Source organism: Strongylocentrotus purpuratus, unplaced genomic scaffold (genome assembly GCF_000002235.5).
Source record: "Strongylocentrotus purpuratus isolate Spur 01 unplaced genomic scaffold, Spur_5.0 spur5_scaffold_7, whole genome shotgun sequence".
Lineage (NCBI taxonomy): Eukaryota > Metazoa > Echinodermata > Echinoidea > Camarodonta > Strongylocentrotidae > Strongylocentrotus > Strongylocentrotus purpuratus.
The window spans coordinates 14,863,559-14,877,491 of NW_022145613.1; the positions used below are offsets into that span (position 1 = coordinate 14,863,559).

At 41.0% G+C, this 13,933-nt stretch overlaps 1 protein-coding gene across 1 annotated transcript; it reads left to right on the forward strand.

Annotated features, from left to right (window-relative positions):
- The first annotated feature begins 4,798 nt into the window (after positions 1–4,798).
- LOC580383 (putative inorganic phosphate cotransporter) lies at positions 4,799–13,366 on the forward strand. The gene is made up of 10 exons (XM_011667818.2): positions 4,799–4,990; positions 5,250–5,455; positions 6,448–6,681; positions 6,952–7,039; positions 8,092–8,187; positions 9,351–9,472; positions 10,148–10,303; positions 10,873–11,005; positions 11,770–12,011; positions 12,637–13,366. Exons 1-10 carry the CDS (start codon positions 4,816–4,818, stop codon positions 12,769–12,771), a joined length of 1,587 nt encoding a protein of 528 aa, XP_011666120.2. The 5' UTR covers positions 4,799–4,815; the 3' UTR covers positions 12,772–13,366.
- The last annotated feature ends 567 nt before the right edge of the window (positions 13,367–13,933 follow it).

The following is a 13,933-nucleotide window of genomic DNA, read 5'->3' on the forward strand; positions in this document are numbered from 1 at the left end:
CCCACCCCCCCCCCCCTAGGAAAAAAAAGAAGGAAAAAAAAGGAGGAAAAAAGAGAGATAGAGAGAGAGAGAGAGAGAAGGAAAAGAAGGGAAAGAAGAGAGAAAGGGAAAGAAAGAAGAGGAAGAAAAAAGAAAAGGGGAGGAAGTGATCGGGGGGGGGGGGGGGGCGAAAGAGCCTCGCCTCCCCCTCCCCCAATCAAAAAAGTAAGAGAGAAGGAAGGAAATAGAAAGAAGGGGGTATCAGTTGCAATTTTTCCGCCAACAAGTTGTGGATCGGGGTGGGGGTGGGGCAAAATGCCCTTGCCTCCCCCGCCCCGCTAAGAAAAATAGAGAAAAAGAAGGAAAAGGAAAAAAGGAGAGCTAAAAGGGACCGAAAAAAAAGGTGAAAAGAAGGGGAAATAGATCATTTGCAGTTAATCCCGCCAACAACGTGTGAAGAAGGATGGGGGCAAAAAAATGACCTAGCCTCCCCCTCGCCCCCCCCCCCCCCCATCAAACCTTAAAGAGAGAGAACGAAGGGAAGGGAAAGGGAAAGAGGAGAGAAAGGGAAAGAAAAAAAGAGAAATAAGAAAGGTAGGGGAGATCAGTTGCGATTTTTCCGCCAACAAAGTGTAGATCGGGCGGGGGGGGGGGGGGGAGGCGGAAGCGGGGCACTGGCGTATTGTTCGGGGAGGGGGCTCGGGGGAAATAAAATTTAAACGTGGTTTATTTCTAATTCCATAACGGTGGTTTACACAAAATGCTTAAATGACATAATTTTCCGAGATTTTTCCTCATTCTTTAGTAAATTATACTTTTTTATGTGTTTGTAAATCAATAGCCAGGCAAGAAATATGCTTCTTGAGATTCCTACATGTCAGGGCCCGCGGAACGGCGGGGATCGGGAGCCTCCAGCTCCCCCCCCCCCCCCATTTTTTTTGGAAAAGCATTTTAAAGAGAAATAGAAAGAAAGAGAGCAAGAAAGAAAGAATAGTTAACTACCAGTGTCACAACAAAATAAGGTATCAAAAATTGCTCATCTGACCGTAATTAAACGCCTAAAACCCCTGAGCTCCCGGGGGCTCTGCCCCCGTGACCCAACAAAGGGCCCTTGGGCAGGCCCCTTGATACTCCTCTGACCACAATTTAATGCCTAAAACCCTTGATCTTCTGGGGGCTCCGCCCGCTGGACCTCAAGCCAATCAGTGTTCTGCCAGTGTCACAAATAACGTATAAAAATATGTTCATCTGACCGTAATCAAATGCCTAAACCCCTGAGCTTCTGGCGGCTCTGCCCCTTGGACCCCACTGGATGCTAATCTGACAGTAATGTGATGCCTAAAACCCCTGAGCTTCTGGGGGCTCTGCCCGCTGGACCTCACGCCAATCAGTGTTCTGCCAGTGTCACAAATAACGTATAAAAATATGTTCATCTGACCGTAATCAAATGCCTAAACCCCTGAGCTTCTGGCGGCTCTGCCCCTTGGACCCCACTGGATGCTAATCTGACAGTAATGTGATGCCTAAAACCCCTGAGCTTCTGGGGGCTCCGCCCGCTGGACCTCACGCCAATTCGTGTCCTGCCAGTGTCACAAATAACGTATAAAAATATGTTCATCTGACCGTAATCAAATGCCCTCAACCCCTGAGATTCAGGGGTTTCCGCACCCTCAACCCCACCAGGGGCCCTGAGGCGGCCCCTGAATGCTTATCTGACCGTAATTTGCCTTCAACCCATGAGTTTCCGGGGGCGGAAAAGGTATTCAAAAGATGTTCATCTGACCGCAGGCGCGTAGCCAGGGGGGCAGTGGGGGCGGCCCCCCCCAAAAAAAAAAAACGCCGGCCAATAAGAGAGAGGAGAGAAATGGAAGAGGACGTATAAAGAAAAGAGAGCAGACAAAAAAACATTTTGAAATTCAGACAAGGCGAGTCGAAAACGGTACAACGAATCGTCTTTTTTTCTCTAATGATTTAATGAAACGTAAAAGCTTTCGCGCTTCGCGCTGGAGGTGGGGAAACTGTATTCAGACGAGGATTATTTTCGAGAACGGTACAACGAATCGTCTTGTTTCTCTAATAATTAAATTAAATGTCAAAGCTTTCGCGCTTCGCGCAGGAGGTGGGGTAACTGAATTTAGACAAGGATTAAGAGTCGAGAACGGTACAACGAATCGTCTTCTTTCTCTAATGATTTAATGAAACGTAAAACTTGAAAATTTACAAATTTGCACCCCCCCCCTCGAGCGTCAGGGGGGGGGGGGCGTAAAAATCACGTGATTTTACATGATTTTTTTTCTCAAGGGGGGGGGGGGGGCCGGGCCCCCCGGGCCCCCCTTGGTCCGCCACTGTCTTCAACGCCCCCCCCCCCCCAGCATAAGTCCGGTGTATAAAGTCAATACGGGTAGATCTTTTTCATTTGTTACGAGCCGGGTATTTTGGGAACACGCATGCGGTCCCTCCGTCCCCAGAATGGGGGGCCGGGGGGCTGATTTTTTTTTTCCCAAACAGGTTCGCCAATTCTTATATTTCCGGTCATCTGATTGGCTGATATGTTACGTCATTAGCAATGACGTAACCGTTAGGGTGGGTGATAGGGTTATAGAAGTCATGCAGAATCACTTTTCATCAACCCGTCGTTGGCTCAATCGGTAAGGTCAGCGTAATACAATCTCAGAGTTGTGGGTTCAAGTCTCAGTTTATTTAGTTTTTTTGCCTTTTATAAATAGTGAGGCAAAGCAATAAAAAATCAAATTCTAATTGTTTGTGACCTCTTTCCAAGCTGCTAATGACGTAGAACGTATGAGCCATTAAGAAGAACGGAAATTGCAAACCTGTTTGGGAATAAAAATTTCGGGGCCGGGGGGGGGGGGGGGGGTGTCCAATGAAATATTCAACCAGCTTAATCTTTGGATACACCGTAGACGTGAGGCCGTATGAAGAACAGCCGTGGTGATTTTGATATGATCGACTGCCCTCTGGCGGGGGCACGATTGTCATACGAGAAACTTTAGTACCATCAAGATTGTGGTAAGTGTCAGCGATGTAGGCCTATATGACAGCATATATATCCCTGGTGATTGTAATAAGATTTTGTCCTCGTACTAAATATAACTCATTTAAGTACTGAAGTGTTTTCCTGAGATGATAATCTGAATTTCAGGGAAGGGAGGGGAACGATGCCCCCTCGCAGATCGCTTATACCCGCCATCGACCCCTGCACTGCATTCTCTATCACATTATACGCACACTTGTAAATATACAACGAACTCTCAGTCTAAGTTACGATGAAAACAATACGATTTGACGATTTGCCCATGCAGTAACATCATCAACATAATTCTGATATGCTCTACATTTGGCTAAGTTCACCGGGGAAAATATGCAGTGTCAGAGCAATATATCAAACTTTTGACATAATAAATAGCGACTATAAAAGTCAATGTTTATCGATTATGACTATATAATTCAAAGTACAACATCTTAAAGGAACGTGAAACATATCGCGGCATACGCTGGGTATAGCTGCATGCGTACAGACAACAAAAATGGGGGCGCGATATCATATCAGAACAATTACCCCCTGGACAATTTCACCCCCGGAAAATTACTCACGTGGAAAAATAACCCCCGAGGACAATTAACTCCAACCCTATAAACAACCCCTAGGACAATTACCCCCTCCCCCACCCCAAAATTATCCCCTGTTCATTAAAGGGGAGGTCCACCCTGATAATACGTTGTATTAAAACCATATATATATATATATATATATATATATATATATATATTTTTTTTTTTTTTTTTTTTTTTGGGGGGGGGGGGTAATTGTAGGCAGTGTGGGGGGGGGGGGGGGGGGGGTAATTTTCCAAAGAGGGTGGTCGTCCTCGGGGGGGGGGGGGATTTCCGGGTGTAATTTTCCGGGGTTGATTGTCCTTGAGGGGTAATTGTCTTAAAATCACACGAAATGTATTTAACTCACAGTATGGCAAAATCGAACAAATGATGATTTTATACTTGAAAACAACGCGACACATAATATTGTCTTTTCAGTTATGAACCAAAAGCATTAGAATGGTTAGATTTTAATCGCATATTATAAATAAGCGGAAGATGGGATGAATATTTTTTATTTATTTATTTATTCAAACAGATTTATACAGGTACACAAGATCAGAAATAAATCTGTTTTACATGAATACATATCACGCGCTTAATCAGTAGATAACAGAGTTTACGATGGTGTTATCGTGTATTCAACCATACAAATGGAATACAACGTAGAAGTTTTAAATGTCATGCCATAAACCATCTTTTACAATCAATGCATATTTGAAGAGATTCACTCCTCAAACCACCGGCTGCGATGCTGGGTAGACATTGGCATTCTTTGGTAATTATGTAGGATATGCGAAGGGCAGTCAGAACTTGAAGTATTAGTTGGTAAGTATTTTACTAATTTACTGTTCATTCAATCTTGTTCATAATTATGTACTTTTGTACACGTTCCTTAAAGTCGTTTACTCCTAATCACTGGGTAACCCCGCGATTGACCGAACAGTTTTTAGTACCATCTATGAAAGAAAATATTTAACAATTCATCTCAGTGCTGTGCATATTATATAAATAGGTAATATATATCAGTTTGACGATGAAAAAAGAAAATTTTCGACGAAAATAATGTTTCATTTCATTAAATTTTATTCGGTCGAGGTTTGAATTTATGAATTCGGCTACTAAATGAACCGCCCCATAGCTACCCAGCTCTTCATACCGATTTTTTCTTCTTTGAACAATTTTTTAGCAGCTGTTTCGTAATTCGTGGTATATCTATCAACCATGGGTTCCTCAGAATTGGGAAACCAAGGCGAGGGCGAAGACGTTATCGGGCGATATGGGAACGACCCTGATACGACGAGGGACGATGTCGGCCATGATGACAGCGAGAGCTTGGCGCTCCTTGAAAAGAAACCGTTACTGCCGAAGGAAACCATCAACCAAAGACAACCTCAAGGTGAATCATGTTGAGAATAGATCGTATGAATTGCCTTCAATATAGTTCAAGATAATTAAGTCAAACTGTTTAAGGCTTCCAAAAAGCTATAAATGTTTGATTATTATTTTAATAAAGTATAGGTCTACGAGCATTTTGTAGTCATGCCCCGCTGCATGTATGTGAGTCATTATATTATTTTCATTGCTACATTTTATCACAATTTCACGTTGAAATGGCAATAAATTAATGTTTTCATATCATTGTGTCATATGTAAAGGCAGATGGTACGTTCCCAAGCGCTACGAACTTTTGTTCATGGTCTTCATTGGATACGGATTACTATACGGAATGCGCATCAATGTGAGCGTTGCCATGGCGGCTATGACCAACGCCACGTACACTACTGTGGATCACGATGGAAGCGATAACCAGTCAGTGGAAACGTGCCCTAGACCCAACATCTCTGCTGAGTCCACGAATGAAGTACGCTCTTCATTTCGATAATTAAAAAAAAAGAAGTCATCACCAAAGATGTGATGATGAATGAAATGTGTGACTTTTTCTTTTAGAACAACTGCAGTATATCATGCGAGTAACCTTAAGCCTAACCATTACCTTAAGGCTCACCTTAAAGCCCCACTGTCTACCTGTAGCTACTTGCTCCCTCTATATAGAAATATTCCCGAATCGGTGCCTGTTGGTCCCCCATGATCCTCTTTTTCTTATGTTAGTTGAGAGCTGAGTTGATGAGATAGCCACCTGTCAGTGGCCTGGCTGGGGGGGGGGGGGGGAGTCTAATCCCTTCTGGCCTAGTAGTATCGACGGTCTTTAACCCTAACCCTAAACCGGGTCATCACCCTGACACTATAACCATAACCCTTATCGTTTTCCTTACTCCTGACACTGCCACCAACTCTAACCCTAACGCATTGTTCAGATGGGTGGTGTGGTATACTGCAGTTAAGCAATTTTTTAAACTTTCAAAGTCCAATTTGTTGTCATGTTCCAATGACCCATCTGCAATAAAAATCTGGCCTGTACTTCCTTAAAGAACGTAAAACGTTCCAACGTTCCCTGTTCCTAAATAATATTTAGATAGTTATATAGGTGCATATACTCCACACTTTATACCTACTTTGCTTTAATGTTGGGGGCCAGAACAAACAAATGCATGGTACAATTCGGTTGTGTGCCCGAGCACTGGCTTGCGATTTATGATCATGAGATTGCCATGAAAGAAAATAGGTGAATGTATAAAATACAACTGCCAATTCAAATATTTTGTATACATGTACCATTTTGTAGACAACAAAGTTTAAGTTTAGTTTTTATATAACCATTTTACATGTCTTCGAAAGGTTCGCCCATTTTAAAGGTGAGGGTCAAGGCTATTGACAGGTTTAGTTGATATCTCGAAAGTCTTTGCGATTTGAATTCGTGCAGTTTTTCGATCGTGCCTATTTTTCAATGTCTAGAACGGCGAATTTCTGTGGACAGCACACGAGCAGGAACTTGTGATTTCTGGCTTCTTCTGGGGCTACTCCATCTCCCAAATTCCGTCCGGCTGGCTAACGGATAAGATCGGAGGTACTCGGGTGTTCGGCTTTAGCCTGTTCATCTCCGGAATATGCAGTCTTATTGGACCCGAGGCAGCCCGAATGGGACCGCAGTTTCTGCTCGCCGTTCGGGTTATTTGTGGCTTCTTCGAGGTACCTTTTCATTTTCCTTTTTCTTGTTTATTTAATTGGGGGTGAGGCACCAACAAAAAAGTGCATCTACAAAGGGTTACCTCAAAGCGAGAGCAATGGTAGGTCAGTTAACCTGATGCAATTGTCAGGTGTACTAACATTTAGATGTGTTCGGTTACATATCGGGCGAAATAGCTTCAAGTTGCCCGTATGACGACAATGATAACATTATGTATATATCTATGAGTATATATGAATCAAATCAAATCAAATCAAATTCCCATATGACAGGGAGGCACAATGACGAGTCTGGGATCCATGTTTTCACGATGGTACCCTGGCATTCAAAGCTCACATGCATTTGCTGTCGCTATGTCAGGTAAGCTATTTGTTTGTTTTAAAACTTCAAGAGAAACCATTCCACAATATTCAGTTATTACCAATCTGTTAGTGGTCCTATGTAAGTAATAATTGTTAATTCTCTTATATAAAACAAAATCGCAAAGACTTTGAAAGATCAACCTGAGGCGATTTGAGTAGCCTTGCGCGTTACCTGTAGAAAATGTGCGTACCTGATCATAATCTGAAGATGATTTCTATAGCCAACACAATTGAGCAGGGGTTCTCAAACTTTTTTCCTTGACGGTCCAGATGTGATTTATATCATGGGATGCCATTCGCCTGGAAGTTTTAAGGTCGATCGTATACTTCAACTTATTTAAGTAGAACAATGTTAAATAATATTGATTGCTGGAAAGCCGGGCTCGACTCAAACAATACTCAATAGACTAAGACAATACTCCGTAATTATACAGTATTGACACTTTTATACTGAAGTTTTAGGTCTATAAATGATCTAAGAAGTACTGTTACAGTTTTGTTAAGAGAGCCTCTATGTAGGGCCAGTGTTTCCATGCGTTTATCGAGAGTTTCTTGAAAAAGGACACCAAATTTCCTTAAAATTTTCAAAATACCCCATACGTATAGATTTTTTGTTTGTTTGGTTGAATTGCAGGGGAGACCGCGGTCCCGACTTTGAAAAGCCCGGAATAGAGCATTATAGTTGCCCTTGAAATAACTTCTTGAAAGTCTTCATGGTCGTTTTTGCTTTGTGGATTCACTGTGTTATAATTACAGTTATGAAACTATTTGCTTGATCATTTTTTATATTGCGATCATCCTCTGTGAGTGAAACTGAATTTAGGAGATAAATTTACAGTTTTAATTGTTGAATGAAATCAATCCATTTTGTGATATTTGGAAATTTACAGCTGTTATCACAATGATAAGATGAGGCATTGTTAGCATTGAGAGAAGGAAGGCCTCAATTATTCTTTTCTTTACAGTATAATATCATTGTGAAGCTTCAAACAGTGTACCAGTAACCTGTAACCATTCTCAATTATTTTCTTTCCTGTGTAACCTCTACAGGTGCCAAATTTGGAACTTTCTTAGGAACGATAATCTCCGGACTGTTATCAAGTACAAGTTTTCTAGGAGGGTGGCCATCAACGTATTATTTCTTTGGTAATTTTCATATCCACACGCGAACCCACGTGCTCTTCTCTCACCACACTCACAATACACACACGCGCGCACGCACGCACACACCCACACACCACATCCATGCTCTTGTACGCACCAATACAATGATACCCACATAGCTCTTATTATATTGTACAGATATGCATTCACTTTTCACATTTTGTTTGCACCCTTTCTCTCCGTATTTTAGTTTTTGTCGAGGTCCTTCTTAATCTCCCCTTCTCTTTATCATTTTTTCTCTATAGCCATCCCTATTTCATTCTAAATATGAAAGGTGAAAAACACTTTATTCCTTCCGTTCTCAATAAAGTTGACAGCTTTCAAGCCACCAAGTATTCTTTCTTCTAAAGAGATCCGGTAACTTTGTCTCAGATTCTGAAACAAAATCCTGGATTTAGCTCATGCTGCAATGATAATTATAAACCTTAAGGTGAGTCAGGAACCCCATGAGTTTTACAAGCCGATCGCATGTCTGAATATCAAGATATTTATGATTGGAAATCGAAACCAAATTGTGCGCTTGCCAAACGGTTTTCATAACACTACAGTCTATTGGGGAAAACGAGTACGGTAAAACCGGTGACTCAATTTTTTTTACTTTTTTGAGGCACTTCTTGAACATTTTGAAGCGCGATTTTTTTAGGGCTTCAATATTTCACCATATCACAGACACTGATAACACGTAGGGCCGTGCATCTCATTGTTAAACGATGCCTTTAAGATCGCACGCTTCTATCAAACAGGTTATGTACTTAAAGTAAGTGCCTAAATCACGGTAGAAAACCAGAATCTGAGGGCAATTACGGGGATTACACTCTACTCGTTTAACTGTCGTGATTAACTTAATATTCACAACAATACACCAACAAAAAAATCCTTCTCAGTTCGTAAGCTACAACTTTTCAAATATTTTTTGATTATGATCTATCAACATTTCGGCCTTTTCACTCTGGCTAATAAACGATTCATCATAATTTATTCCCGATTAAAGCTAATGATTTTATCATGCCTTATATGATGTGGTCAATTAAAGCAGTTTGTATCATTAGGGCCATCGATACGAAAGCAACCCCAAGTCAGCGAATTGGCTTTCTATCAACTTCTCTGATCTTCTCATTTCGCTCGTATATCTTTCACTTTGCCAGGTACTATCGCCGTCACGTGGGCCCTCCTCTGGGCTATTCTGATCTATGAGAGTCCTCATCTTCATCCAAGGCTCTCCAGAGAAGAGTTTCACTATCTCTCATCAGCTGTCATTACAGAAAAGGTATGAATACTTGTGATTCAATATCACTTTATTGATAATTATCATTATTAACCATATCAGACATCTGAGCAGGGCAATTTTTAAATGTTATTGCCCTTAAGGTTTGATGGATAAGCCAACAAAACTACAGGCGAAAAAAATATTATTGACCGCTCAGAAAAGTCAATGGGATTTTGTGAGTAATTTTAATCTCTCCATCTTCCTTCTGTATCTTATTTTCTCCTAATTCTGTCTCCCTTCTTTCGTCCTCTCTTTCTGTATATTTATTTTTATCTATTTCATTTTATCTATTTCTTTTTATCTATCTATATCTATATATATCTTTATATACTTGCCCCTACCCACACGTGAACACACACACGCACACACATACACACATAACGACACACTCTCTCTCTCTGTCTCTCTCTCTCTCTGTCTCTGTCCGTCTGTCCTTCTCTCTCTCTCTCTCTCTCTTTCTATCTCTTTGACAGCCCCAACCAATTGGCGCTTTTAGGTGTTTTTTTAGGGGGGTAGGGTAAAGCCTCACACTTTTTTCTCCTCGAGAGGTAGGCCTACATGCAGAAAACGAATATGCCTAGTACAACCCCAAGCCGCCCTCCCCTTAATTCTTTTTTTCTAGAAGCGCTCCTGCCCTAATCCCCTCTTATCGTTCTCATTTATTCTTGGTTCTAGACCAGTAAGGTTACAATACCACTGAAGTCCATATTGATCTCAATACCGGTCTGGGCCATCATCATTTGTGCCTTCGTGGGAACATGGTCCAACAACACCGTTTTCACCAATCAACCTATCTACCTAAAACACGTGCAAGGCATGAACATAGAACTGGTGAGTCTAGACCCTATGATTTAACTGGTGGTAAATTGTTGTGTTGTCTACGCAAGTTGCCCCCAGTTATGCTTATGTGGGAATCCAACCTTGATAGAAAACTACTCTAGAAGAAAAGTCATACTTATGATAGTTTGATTGACATCGCGGACGAAAATAGAAAGTTATGTGTTTTTTAGAGTTGCAATCACTATAAAGGCTTGGGCTTTAAATTGGCTGAATCAGCAATGTCTCTGTGATGTAGTGGCGGACAGCTTTCCCATTTGTTATACACACAAATTGTATTTCTCAAAGATTTGAAGAACTATAACAACAATGCTCTCCATAATATGTTTGAGTAGTGCCCCCTTAGGATGAAAGCATGCCCTTAAGGAATTTTGGATATTTTAGTACACGACAAACCATTATCCATAACATATATATTAAAATGTGCGATCAAAACAGTGACGTCAATTGAATATGTTTGAATATGGAAATGAAATTGCCCCTGAGTAATTTTTTTCTCGAAATTCTTTGCGATCGTGTTTGCGCATGTATATAACTATATTGGCCTTTTCTTTACATCACAGATTGGTATTCTCTCATCCATCCCTTTCTTAGCCGAAGGAGCAATGCTGGTTATTTTTAGCAAAATAGCAACCAAGCTCATCGAAGATAAAATACTCAGTGTAGTTGTCACCAGGAAACTCTTGTCGTTCATAGGTAGGTCATTATTACGTAATGATGTGATCAGCCAACATGGCGTTTTTCGCTCTTCCGAGATCGAACCTCATCTTATGATTAGACTGAGCAGAAATGTTTAAAGAATAAATCTATTTGTACAGTAGGCTTGCGGGTGCACCATGAGAGAGAGAGAGGGGGAGGATTGAGGGGGTCCTGAAAAGGACTTTTGGTAATCTTTCTTGAGGACCCCCCAATCTTCCCCCTCTCTCTCACATGGTGTACCCGCAAGCCTACTGTATATCTACATCACCATGCAAGGCGATACTTACAAGCAGCATCTAAATCTATTTGATACACAATTCATGGCTTAAATTCATGTGCAAAAATTGCCGATTATCCAACAACCGTGAACAAAAAAATACGGCGGAAATCCTTATTATACGTGATAATCAAAGACATTCCAAGCGAAACAAATTTATCTCCTGAAGATACGAATGTAGCGAAGGGCAGAATAAATCGAGGATTTAATGTTTAATGCAGCCTTGATAGCCTTATAATAAAAAAAACAGTACTTCTTTTTAAAAAGTTTCGTCTGACGTACGGATGTGATTATTGTATCTCTGGACAGTGTCGGGGTATGCCTGCAGTGTCAAAACATTGCATTCAGTAAGCCCACATTGGAGCTGTTAGATGAAGAAGAAGAAGAAAACGAAAAACGTATGTTTAGTACATGAAATAAAAGAGTGTCCGAAATAAGAAAATTTGATGGATCTCTAATAACCCATCTTGATGTTCCGTTTCAGGTCAAGTACTTTCTGCTCTATCATTCCTGCTCTTGGCATACGCAGGATGCAACAGCGCCCTCTCCGTCGTACTCATGATCAGTGCAACAGGATTCAATGGCATGTCTACCAGTGGTTACTTCGTAAACCTCATGGACATTGCACCCAGACTTGCGGGTAGCATCATTGGCTTCGTCAACACCGCATCGGCCCTATCTGGCGCGTTGACCCCTTATATAATAGGCGTTTTCACGACAAATCAGGTGAATAATTCTTTCTAAGTTGATCCGACGTAATACAATTTTCTCGGCGACAATTACTCCATGCTTTATTTCGTCGATTAATAAGGGTATGGTTCTGTTTGCGATCAGGTTTCAGGTTGCCGTTTTATGTTAGGTATAGTTTTTGGGTCCAGAGGTAACCGAATAATTTGTTTCGTGTATGAATTAGACCGCGGGGCAATTTATCGCCCGAGCCTGTGCCGTTGGACCAACGAATAACGCACATGAGTGAATCACTTCTACGTTTGATCACAATGAATAGGGCCTTAGCCTGAATATTCTAAAATGTAATATCTAATATTAATTTGACTCAGTCAATTGCATTATTGCAAAGATCAGAATGGTTGCAATATTGCTTAATAACTTCTTTATAATTTTGTAACATGCTATCATGATTGCAGAGAGTATCATAGCTATGGTTATAAAACGGTTACATTTGTGAAGATTTCAGCCATCTTACGTAATTAGCTTAAAAACTCTTTTGGAACTTTTTTCTTAAACATTAACTTTTTCTGTCTAAGCATACATTTGTGCTGTATGCGCATAGTTTTGTCATACTCATTGTCGTATCCTTTTCATGAAATCATCTTTCAATATATATTTTCAGGCTGATCTTCATGGCTGGCAGAATGTATTCTTCATTTCTAGTGGGTTGGCCTTGCTGGCAGCCCTGGTGTTCGTTATCTTCGGCTCCGGGGAAGAACAAGAGTGGGCAAAACCATCGAAGGAGGACAGTGTCTGAGGATCACAATCATGGATTTTTAATATCTAGCGCCTAAAAGCAGTTTTCAGGAGTCTCTGTTGGGAAATCACAACATCTACCAATCGCCTCCTCTAGCCCCAAGAATATTAATCAGTCCTACAGTTTGGTTTTATGATTTTGGCCCGAATTCATAAAGGAGTTTTAAATTTTAACACATGGTTTAACGCGTCACATTACGTCATACCGGTGAGCTATAGCTTTCTAGCGCAGACGATCGTACAGATTTTGTTGACAAGTTCATGGTGAAACGAAGTGAAGAGAGCACGACCAAGAAACGAACGAACCAACAATTAACCATTTCGAGGGGCATTCGATGTCTGAAGACCATGTTAAGCTGGATTTATACAGTATATTGGTAGACATATTCTCAGAAGTTCCCCTGTCCAATGCGTCACGACGCGTTTACTTCGGATACGGTGGAAATGCCAATTAATACGTGTACAAATCTCGCACGCAGTTTAGTAGTAAATAGATTATGTAACCTCATCACTGTGATAGTAATCTGGATTCTTTCTACCAATGTACATGAACAAATAATATTACATAAGATTTAAATTATATTAAAAAAACATCGTTAAGAAATGAATATGTGCAGAAGATTCCTGATATAAACGAATGACTAAAATAACATTGACAAAGAGAGATAGAGAGAGAGAGAGAGAGAGAGAGGGAGAGAGAGAGAGAGAGGGGGGAGGGAGGGAGGGGTTGGGTGGGGGAGTGGGGCAAGAGTGAGAGAGAGAGGGGGACGAGAACAAGAGTGATACACAGAGAGGCAGAGAGACAGAGAGAGACAGAGAGAGGCAGACATGACGCAGACATACACAGAGAGAAGAGAGAAAATGTAAGAGAGTGATATAGAAATATCAACGGACAGACTGGGAGAGCATAAAAAGAGAGAGAGGGGGAGGGGGGGGGGGGGAAACACACACGAACGCACAGGCACAACCCCACACACCCATTTAAAGACAGACAAGTGCGAAGATAGAGTGGGAGAAGACCAAAATAAAATGAGATAGAAATATCAGTTTTATCACATTTTCATTTATTTTCATTTCCAACGTTAAACAAATGTCATAACAATAAATACTATCGACATTTCCAATGAGAACAAAAATCAATAAACAAATTAAAAATTGATACC

Coding starts and splice junctions, on each gene's coding strand:
- LOC580383 (XM_011667818.2), top strand. CDS start 4,816: ATGGGTTCCTCAGAATTGGGAAACCAAGGCGAGGGCGAAGACGTTATC. Junction 6,682..6,951: donor TTATTTGTGGCTTCTTCGAG/GTACCTTTTCAT, acceptor CCCATATGACAG/GGAGGCACAATGACGAGTCT. Junction 8,188..9,350: donor ATCAACGTATTATTTCTTTG/GTAATTTTCATA, acceptor TCACTTTGCCAG/GTACTATCGCCGTCACGTGG.